We start from the raw sequence: 10960 nt of genomic DNA, 5'->3' as shown, positions 1-10960 counted from the left end.
ATGAGTAAATGGGGAAAGAATTTACAAAGTTCTATTTATATATAACTCTTCCAGAGTGTACCTCCTGGACAAAGCAAGAATGAGGGTTATTTCACTCAAATAGCAAGAACTTATTTGGCCTACAGGCGTGTTTGTGTCTGTAGAATCTGCAATTTAATGGCCAAGATAACTCTCCTTGAAATCGCCAACAATTCAGTAATTTATTAAAAAAAAATGTTTAGTTGGTCTTTTAAAAGACAGGCACCCTTAGAAAGCATATTTCATCTATACTATAGACTTCTACCAGGTTTTAGCTACAGGTATATAGCACCAAAATCCATTTTAATATTATCAGTATTAACCATTAATTTCTAATACATACAATTTCATAGACACTTAAGATTTTTGAATTTCAGATAAATATGCATATAAAATTTTATAAAATGGGTCACTTTTCAAAAAACAGCAATTTAAAAATTGAATAGCAATTTATAAAAAAGAATATTCTTTTAGATAACCAGATAAGCTTAAATTGGTTAGGTTATAAAACTTAGTCTTAGAAAATTTTTGATTTACTCAAGATTATTTGAAGAGCCTAATAAAGTTATAAGATATAAAATTTAGAGCAAAATAGAAAAGCTGAAAGTTACTAAAAAGTAAAGGTATGCCAGATTTTGAAAGATCAAAGTAAATACCATTTTTCTCCTTTATAATTACAATTCTTGATTAAATAAAATTGGATGAATATTCATCTTCAAAGTTACTTAATGAAATCTCTCCTTCAATTTATATAATGAATTACTGTAACTCAGAACTGGAATGGTATAAACAAAATACCAACTTCTTCATACTTGGATAACTAAGTGAAGATATTTTCCATAAGTATGATACAGAATTCTAGGTAGGATTCTATTCCTACTTTCTGAAGAACTTGGGGGAGGCAGGGGTCATACTTATCAAGTTAGTAAGTCACTGAACAATAACGTGAGCAAGGAAGCCCTGCTGAAAGCACAAGTGGCGAATACTTCTTCCTGGTAGCCTGTGTGCCTGCTGCGTGCCTCACTCCCAACCCTGCTGGAACTGTGCGGTCTCTAAAATCGAGTATACTTCAAAGTTGATATATGGGAAAGAAAAAAAGAGAGAAGAGAAAAAAGAAAAGGGGAGGGAGGGAGTCTTGCTAACCTGAAAAAAATCAGTGGCCTAAAAATGAAAAAACAGTGCAAAGTCAATTTTTGGCCCCTTTAAAACATTGGATACTGATTTAAAAACAGCAGCAATAGATCAAAAACACACCACAGTTCTGAAGAGGGAAACCAGGAAAGAAGCCTTCTTACCAGTCTATAAAGAAGCTTCTAGAACAGTCTAGCCCAGGTGGAAGTAGCAGGAATTTTGTAGTTCAACGTTAAAAAGTTTTAAAAAATGAACAAATGACCTCCCCTGCTCCAAAACAAGATTCTTTCCATTAGAAAAATCTCCCTGTGAATGATACCACCAGGCCTGAATTTTTTAGGCCAGATTACCTAGACTCTTTTCCTATCTCCTTTAGCAGTAACTACTTCTGCCATCTGTGCTTCACATGGGCTGCTGTGACAAAGGGCATGAAAAAAGTCCAAATCCTCGATCATGGATGTCAATTCTAGAGACTCACATTAGTTTGCCCAGCACAGAATACTGTTTAAATTTTTCACTTCAATACTTTGAGCACCAGCAAAGCTACTTTTTTTTTAATAAGAAATTACTTTTACAAAATATGGATTAAAAAGTACAAGATGAAATTAAATATATTAAAATTGACTTATAAAGAATAACAGGTTTCCTTAATTCTTTGGTTGGAAAATTTGTTGCAGTGATTAAATACTGGTTATCCAATTCTGCATTGCATATAGAAAATTCTTACTATACTGTGCAACACTAAGCAATTTATACATGTGCCCATTTCTAATTTACTTACAGTAACCATCAGTTTAAATGATTGTTTTGCAAGCACCTCAGACTTGAACTCCATCATATTTATTATCTTTGATTTGATGTATTTAACAAAATTGCTCTTAAATTTTACCCTAAATAATTGAGCATTGACCTTATACTTTTTTTACAGGGAAGAAAATAGTTTTTCTATTTAGATGCTTTTTAACTATCAGATTTCATAAAAATTTAATTATGCCCACATTATTAAAATGAAAAACTGTTATGAACATAACGTATGTAACCTTGCAAAGCTGATGACTTTGTTTAAAAAATATCTAGGTGCTGCTGAAACACCTCAGACAAGTGCAAGTGACCTGGAATAAACTGAAGAACATTTTCTCTCTTAGACCTGCTTTTGGTCTTAAACAGATGTCCAGATTTTAAGTTATCTGTCTTAAAATTCTGGCATTTTGCTTTTTTAATACAAGGAAACACCCTTTCCAAGTTCATGTAATCTAAAAAACTGTAAAAATTTACAGGTCATGGAATAAGGGAAGCTTTTTAAAGTGACTTATACCTAAAACTAGAAAAAGCAATTTTGGTATCAGGAATGTTCCTTTCTGATTGAAGATTGGTCCTCAAAATGTCCAAATTCTTCTAGACAAAAGACTTCTGAAACATTTACAATTTTTTTGTCTTTTAACCACAACTCATCATAAGCCATTCAATTAAGCTAAATTAAAATTGATTTTTAGCAGAAAGTGGAAATAGTGCTTCAAAATACAAAAATAACCTACTATTGATTTTACAATTTGACACTGGTAACAACTTAAACTAGAAAAAAGATACAGAGAATTAAAAAAAAAAAAAAGAACAAGAGATTTCCAGTCTTTTCCCTTCTACCCAGGCTAATTTTACATTTGATATCACCGTCATGAAGCCCTGGTGATCTTGTGAAGTCTTCCAAAGACTTGGAAGACTTACTGGTGGTCTCCTTCAACTCGTCTCTTGCGAACTATGAGAAAAATGTTAAGAAAATATATTAGAAATCCTCATTAGCCTTTACAAGATTAACGTGCTTGTAACGAATAAGGTACTGTATAATCCAATTATAGTATAAAAGTGAAATATCCATTTTCAGTTCACATGACCATTAAAGTAAAAAAATATCATTCATCATGGTAATTTCTCTGCTGAGAACTAAGGGTCTGGGCTGTAAGAAAGAATTACATGCCATAAGTGCAATGAATAATGCACATACAGAAGTAACTTTAGAAATCTAAAAAAGTAGACTGGTCAGTAATTATCTTTAAATCATGGTATCCGTCTCATATTTATACTAAAAAAATTTAAACCTAGATTAAAAAATGAATAAATACTATGTTATATTTTAAAATGAGATTCAGGCAGCTGAGATGATAAAGTACTAATAACTATTTGAATGCTCTTTTGATTAGATAGTACAATGCATTTCCTTAGTCTATGAGAGAATGTACCAAAAATATTTTTGTTATTTTTAAAGGCAAGTAACTTGCTACTGCTTTTTAAATTTTCCTTCTCTTTTTTTTCTATAATATGAACTGGTTCAGGACTCTGAAAAAAACAACAAATGCAAAGTAATAAACATCTCAGCCCTGGTAATATGGTGAGGTCATCTCTGGTGATCATACACTTTGGCCATGTGGCCAGTCACTAGTTCAGTTGATGGAGTAAAGAAAGATACATAATCTGAGGACCTCATCTCTTCCTGAAGTGGTGACCCCTGGGCTGTGCTCACTAGTGGCAGGGCAAGGCCTCTAACTCCAGGATCTAACTACCTTCATTCCCACCTACAGTCATCAGAAAGCATCCACTGGGAGTCACCAGTAAGGGCTCCTCAGTGTTATCGTACAGAGAGGAGATTCTGGACTCAGTGACAGACGGTGTGCATCATGGCTCACTATTCTATCCCTCACACATTAAAAAAAAATTATTTCTTTTTCTTAGAGAAGTTGCAGGTTTTCAGAAAAATCATGCAGAAAGTACAGAGTTCCCATATACTTCCCCCTCTCTTGCACACACACTCACTTGTTTTTTTTGATCCAAAACAGTTTATTCTAGATCCATAAAGTCAATTTTTGTAATATATCATTTAAATTAAAACTAAGCCAGTGCTCTGTCTCCTTATTTTTCAGTTGTAATGAAAATGAATGGTCATTAAATAAATTCATGAAATGAATGGTAATTTAAAAAATTCTGGGAAATAAAATAGAAAGAAAACAAATAGTTCATCTATTTTCTTCTCTAATTTAGGTTTTACATTTTAGGTATATATTTATACATTTTCATCATTATACTTGTTCTTTCATTTTATTATCGATATCTTTTTAAAATAATTCTAATGGTTGTATAATAATCCATGCATGAATTTAGCATTGCTTGCTTAACCATTTGACCAAAGATTGTTTTCTCAAATTTGTTTTTTGTTTTTGGTGGGAGAATGCATTATTCCCAAATGTTTTCTCAAATTATGCAAGTCACCAGATTAAGTAGAATCTTCCTTTTACTAGATATCAGTTGCTGGTATGGTAAAACACAAGCATTGATATATGAATGAAATATAATACTCAAGTCAAACCAATTTTTTCTTATTTATAATTTTCTTTACAGTGGCAAATACCAAGAAATATTTAACACTATCACTTATTTGTACGTCTAATGGAACTGAGTTTCCAGAAACTTTGTACTTCAACAAGGAACAAAAATCAGTATTGTCTAGAGGGGGTCAATGAAACTTGTCCTAGTCAGTGTGGTTTGACCTGAGATGACTCACTTATTTTTATAGTGTTCTTAGGTAAGTTAGTAACCTCTCTGGACCTCAACTCCTTTGTAACAGGAGAATAATGATTTCTGTACTTCAAGACTGCAGTTAAAGACACCGTAACTGCTTAGTGAGGTATCGAGAACACATTAAGCATCAAATGAGGGACACGCCGCAGCAGCAGCATCTACCACAGTGATGGAGATGATATGGCCCCTGAGGCCCTGGTCAACCATTTTGCTAGGAGGCCCATTTAGCTATTAACAATTTGAAGGATTGCATTTATAGTTTATTGCTTTGGGTACTTTTTCCCAGTAACTTCCCCTGTTTAAGTATGATTATTGATCTGCTAATTTTTACCCTCCTTGGGAAGCAAGTAGGAAAGCAATATCTGACAGAGGAATGAAAAGCAAACAGGTGCAACTGGCCTCCTGGCCAGGACCCAGACGCTCTTCTTATCGCAGTATTCCGACTGCTGGCTTCTGTGTGCTGGTCTCCAACAGGAGGCGGCCAAGTATTCAGGTGGTGTACATAAAAATTTTGCCTTTTTTGCAAAAAAAGTTGGGTGCTAACTAGAAAGCAAAAATAAAAATCACAGGAAGACTAAAAAAATATCAAGTTCCCATGGACATTTTTATACCTATCTAATCAAGTTCACCCCTGATTCTAACTTTAGTCCATTTTAACAAAAAGCAAGTTTCATGTACTTAATGAAATATTAAGGAAAAAACAAGAACAAATAGAGACGTTCGAGTCCTCAAACACAAACTTAATTCATGTATATAGATCTCTGAAAAATACAGAAATATCTGTAAGGGGAACTTCATATAATTTCTCAGATAATAGGGTAGAATGTTTTAAAGAAAATTCTGCACTGCAGCAGGGTTATGATATTACTGGCAGATAATTTCAGACATTAAAAAATGTTATACGCATTAGAAACAAGATCTATAGCTACAAAAAAGGTCTATAAAATTGATTATGCAGTTAGTTAGCTAGTATAAGGAGTAATATGAGACTCAAAGTTAAATTGAATATTGCATATATACAACAGGCAATATATACTATCTAACCTCTTTGCTGCTAAAGCTGTGACATCCTAGCAGGAGAGCTGGAGAAGAGGTAGAATTATTTCAATGAATAGCTGAGACTAAGAAAACAATGGGAGAGGGAAAGAAGTTATTAAAATCAGAACATTGATGCTGGAATTCTCTTATGGGGTTTGTAATATTTTTGTAACTGTCCTGTAAGTTTGAAAGCATTTCAAAAATTAAAAGTTAAAAAAAAAAAATTGGGCAACTAAAAACGAAAATCAGAACACTGAAGATCTGATTTATCCCCATTTGTACGGTGAAGGAAAATTATATGCCTAAGAGATTCTGTCAGGATTCAACTCTGGTTCTTTGATATTTCTTTTGAGTTTACTGCCTATCAGCACTTAGTCTTCAGTCTTGTCACCTTGAGCTAAAGGCAGAGATCAGAATGTAATGCTGAAAAAACAACAGATCAAGGAGGGAGTGTATGGTAAGCTGCTATTGCTGTAAGGACAACACAATAGAGAAAGATGGGGGCAAAGGGCCATTTCTGATTCCTCTTTCTCACTTAGGATATTTCTTGCTACCTTCTGGCAATTCCTCAGTTCATCCTCTAGATTAGATGCATATAAAATTTCCCCTATTAACAATACTTTGGATCTGGCTCAATTTCTTTCCACAACCTGTTCCATTAATATAAATTCTGAATACTTCATGATTACTCAATTGTAAAGAAGATTTAACTAGACTCATTTCCTCTCTTATCTAACAGAGTAATACAGGGTTTTTTTGGAAGTACCATTTTAATCATGCATTCATAGTCTATAATGGCTCTCAAATACCTCTCCCATAAAATCCACAGAAATCTAAGTTCTTTGTCATAAAATTTAAGGGCCCCTCTACCTTCTTAATGTGCTGCCATAACTTACTCTGTTAGCTTCAAACAGCAAGCAGTTATTGAAAGTTTATAATGGGTCTAGCATCATGTTATGAATCAGTTTTCAAAATATACAGATTATCCTGAGGAGAGAAGTAACTTACTTGACCCCAAATTTGAGCCTTATCCATGTAATCCTCCACTTCAAGTAGAGTTGGAAAATATTGTGTACCCCAGAAAAGACATGTCTTAATTCTGATTCAGTCTTATGGAGCCAGCCATTTCTTTTAATCCTGATCCAGTACAGTAGTTTGGAACTTGATTAAATTATCTCCATGGAGATGTGACATGCTAATTGTGGGTATGGCCTCTGCTTAGATGAAGATGTGATACCACCCATTCCAGGTGGGTCTTGATTAGTTTATTGGAATCCTTTAAAAGGAAACATTTTGGAGAGAGTTAAAAACGACAGAAGCCTCACAGCCAACAGAGAGAAGCTGACAAAAACTTCAGAGCAGAGTTAACAGGCAGAGAACAGACACACAGGTGTTTGGAGATGCTTAGAGCCCAGCAGATGTAGCCATGAGATGTTAAGCAAGCCAGAACCTGGAGAAAGCCAAGGGAAACCAAGAGATGAAAGCCAGCCCAGGAGAAGCAAAGTGAGGAACCCCCACAGGAACAGAGGCTGAAAGTAATGGAGCCCAGGAGCAAAGGACCCTCCAATGCCAGCCACGTTACTACTCCACTGACAGCAGTGTTGCAGCCTTCCCTGAATTAACGTATCATTCTCAGGATGCCTTGGTTTGGACATTTTCAAAGGCTTAGAACTGTAAACTTGTAACTTATTAAATTCCTTTTTAAAAAATATTTTTATTGATAAACAATATACAAACACAAATGAATAATCCACACATGTGGCTCACAACATGATCACATAGTTGTATATTTATCACCATGATCATTTTTTAGAACATTTGCATCACTCCAGAAAAAGAAATAAAAAGAAAAAAGAAAAAACTCATACATACCATACTCTTTACCCCTCCCTCTCACTGACTACTAGTATTTCTATCTATCCAATATATTTTAACCTTTGTTCCCCCTATTATTTATTCCTTTACCCGTATTTTTTACTCATGTGTCCAAACCCTAGATAAAGGGAGCATCAGACACAAGGTTTTCACAATCACAGTCACACTGTAAACGCTGTATCTTCATACAATCATCCTCAAGAAACAAGGCTACTGGAAAATAGCTCTACAGTTTCATATACTTCCCTCTAGCTGCTCAAATACACCACAAACTGAAAAGGGATATCTATGTAATATGTAAGAATAACCACCAGGATAACCTCTCAACTCTGTTTGAAATCTCTCAGCCACTGACACTTTATTTTTTCTCATTTCTCTTTTCCCCTTTTTGGTCAAGAAGGCTTTCTCAATACCATGATGCTGGGCCCTGGTTTATCCCAGGAATTCTGTCTCATATTGCCAGGGAGATTTATACCCCTGGGAGTCGTGTCCCACATAGGTGGGGCAGGAGGGCAGCGAGTTCACTTGCCATATTAGCTCAGCGAGAAGCCATATCTGAGAAACAAAAGAGGTTCTCTGGGGGTGACACTTGGGCCTAATTTTAAGTAGGCTTAGCCTATCCTTTGCAGGAATAAGTTTCATAGGGGTGGATGCCAAGATCCAGGGCTTGGCCTACTGATTTGGTTGTCCCCACTGCTTGCGAGAATAACAGAAATTCTCCAAATGAAGAAGATGAACCTTTCCCCCTCTCTCCCCATTCCCCCAAAGGGATCCTGCAAATACTTCTTTACTCACTGTCCACAAATCACTCTGGGATTTATCAGGGCATCACACTAACCTGGACAAACCAACAAAATCTCATACCCTGTTCAAGATTCCCTGTACTTATGGTGTTCAATTAAACTGACCATACAAGTTAAATTAAGAAATGCACTACCCAATAAATTTCTCGTTTTAAAAGCCATTCCAGTTTTGGTATATCATATTCCACAGCTTGCAAACTAACACACCAAGGATGTCCTTTCTTATTCTCATTTCATACTTGAGACCTAGTTTGGATCAGAATGAAACAGCATGACTAGGAGCCTAGAGAGAGCTGCCAGTACAAACCTGTTTGCTTTCTCTCAATTCTGCTTTGTGTGGCTGGCCACAACACCCCACTACACAGCCTCTTCTTCCCCTACTCACTGCTGTGGGCAGCTACTGAATTGCTAAATGTCAACATAAAGCAGCCTAGAAAACCTGATCTCCAAATCTTCCATTTATCAAAATATCCTTTCCTATAATAGTGGGCACTTCTTTTCTTAGAGAAATTTGGGCAAAGTGCCTACCATGATAAGCTTAACAGTAGGGTACAACAGCTGCTGAGATTTGCAAAAGCTGGCTTCCCAGCTGTGACACTTAAAGGCTCTCACTGTATTACTCCTGTTGGGATCAACTGCCTGCTAGGATGGACTAGATGACTGAGATGGTTGGGGCTATACATTTGTGGGTAGGATTACTTCTGATCTAAGTTTCCTGACTATTTAGTTACCAGAAAGCTGTAATTTTTGAATAGCTTCAAATTCTATCATTGTCTTTATTCACTTGTAAATTCTTATTAAGTACCTATTATGTGTTGGGCACAGTTTAAAAAGTTGAGGATTTGACAGGAGGATATGGCCGCTGTCCTCAATAATAGTCATATAAAACAGACTATTACAATGAAGAATAACTCATTAAGTCAAAAGGAAATTTAAAATCAATATACCAAAACACACCAATCTTCTCTTCTATGGGAAACTACAGTCACAAAGAAGACTGGAGGGGTCTGAACTAATATTTTTCACGGTGACTTGGATTAAAGGGATGAGACTACTTTTTTTGCCCCAGAAACTTTTAAAAATGGCAGAAGTTTAAATGTTACTGTAAAACTTGGGTGAAAACTATAAAACTATAATTATTCTGTATTTTAGCAGTTAAAATTGAATTTCTATCTCGGTCTATTTGCTAAAAAGGGTAAATAACTTTCTTGTAATGCTGAAATCTTTTTTTTAAAGAATAGTTTCAAGGACTGACCCATAACTGAGAACAAAGTATTTGCTTTAAGAAATACCTGCTAAAATGTTGTGTTGTAGAAAACTGTTCACGTAAAGCTGTCAAATGTATTTGTCACAGGGAGTTGATTTTACCTGCTAACCTGATAATCACTATACTCTCACTTAAATTTAACTCTAATTAATTCAATCAGTATAAAATATAAAAAGGAACTGGGTAGATTTTAGAAATAGCCAATAATTTCTGTTAAAATTTATTTTAAAAGTGAAAAAGTTCCTCCAAAACATTAGCTTAATAAAACAACTCAAAATCTTGATTTGAGCCTGCATATGTCTTACCTAAGTCGTTGTTTTTTGTAATAGCATTAGCTGCTCTGGTTCGGGGTCCCTGCTGTGTAAACTGATATCCAAATTTAAGGATATTTGTATTTTCTTCAAGCATCCTGGCCATTTCCAATTCTACAGCTGACCCCAACTGCTGCCTCTGGAATAATTAGAAATAAAGAATTATTAGAAATAATAATTAGAAATAAAGAATTAATAAACTATATTAAAATACTTTTTGAGGAAAATCAAGACTAAGACATTCAGGCACATGCTGACTCTGTTTTTTAAAAATTTTCCCTATTCTTCAGAACATACATATGAGAAACAAATTCTAAATGTTTAGGACATTGATTATACAGACATCAAAAAAGCATGGATTATCACAGTGAAATACTGCATCATATGCATTAGGATAGATATAAAAAGGGAGACAATAACAAGTACTGGTAAGGATGTAAAGAAGCTAGAACCATCATATACTGCTGGTGGGAATATAAAATGGTACAGTCACTAGAAAATGGTTTAATTTTTCCTCAAAACATTAAACAAAAAGTTACCATATGACCCAGCAATTCCACTCCTAGGGATATACCTAAGAAAAAGGAAAGCATATGTCCTATAAAAATCTGTACATGGATGTTCGCAGTAGCATTATTCATAATAGCCAAAAAGTGGAAACAACTCAAATGTCCATCAACTAGGGAAAGCATAAACAAAATCTGTCATATCAACCATGAAAAGGAATCAAGCACTGATACAGGCTACAATATGGATAAACCTTGAAAATATTAAGTGAAGTGAACGACTCCAGAAGCAAAAGACCACATATTATATAATTCCATCTACATGAACTATCCAGAATAGGCAAATCCACAGAGACAATCAAACGTTGCCAAGGGTTGGGGGTGTGTGTGTGAATGGAGAATGAGTACTAATGGCTATGGGATTTCCTTTTGGGGTGATTAAAT

At 34.9% G+C, this 10960-nt stretch overlaps 1 protein-coding gene across 1 annotated transcript in view; it reads right to left on the bottom strand.

Moving 5' to 3' along the window:
• Window positions 1-206: 206 nt before the first annotated feature.
• The window catches only part of TMOD3 (tropomodulin 3), a 117329-nt gene continuing 106575 nt past the window's right edge, over window positions 207-10960 (bottom strand). The window contains exons 9-10 of the mRNA XM_077127905.1: window positions 10005-10149; window positions 207-2902 (exon numbers count right to left, since the gene is read on the bottom strand). Of these exons, the coding sequence (XP_076984020.1) occupies window positions 2868-2902; window positions 10005-10149 (180 nt within the window). The 3' untranslated portion in view covers window positions 207-2867. The remainder of the gene's footprint in view (window positions 2903-10004; window positions 10150-10960) is intronic.

The sequence above is a fragment of the Tamandua tetradactyla genome, chromosome 14, assembly GCF_023851605.1.
Source record: "Tamandua tetradactyla isolate mTamTet1 chromosome 14, mTamTet1.pri, whole genome shotgun sequence".
NCBI lineage: Eukaryota > Metazoa > Chordata > Mammalia > Pilosa > Myrmecophagidae > Tamandua > Tamandua tetradactyla.
Note: the sequence above shows the minus strand (reverse complement) of the source record. Positions and strands in the feature narration are given on the sequence as shown.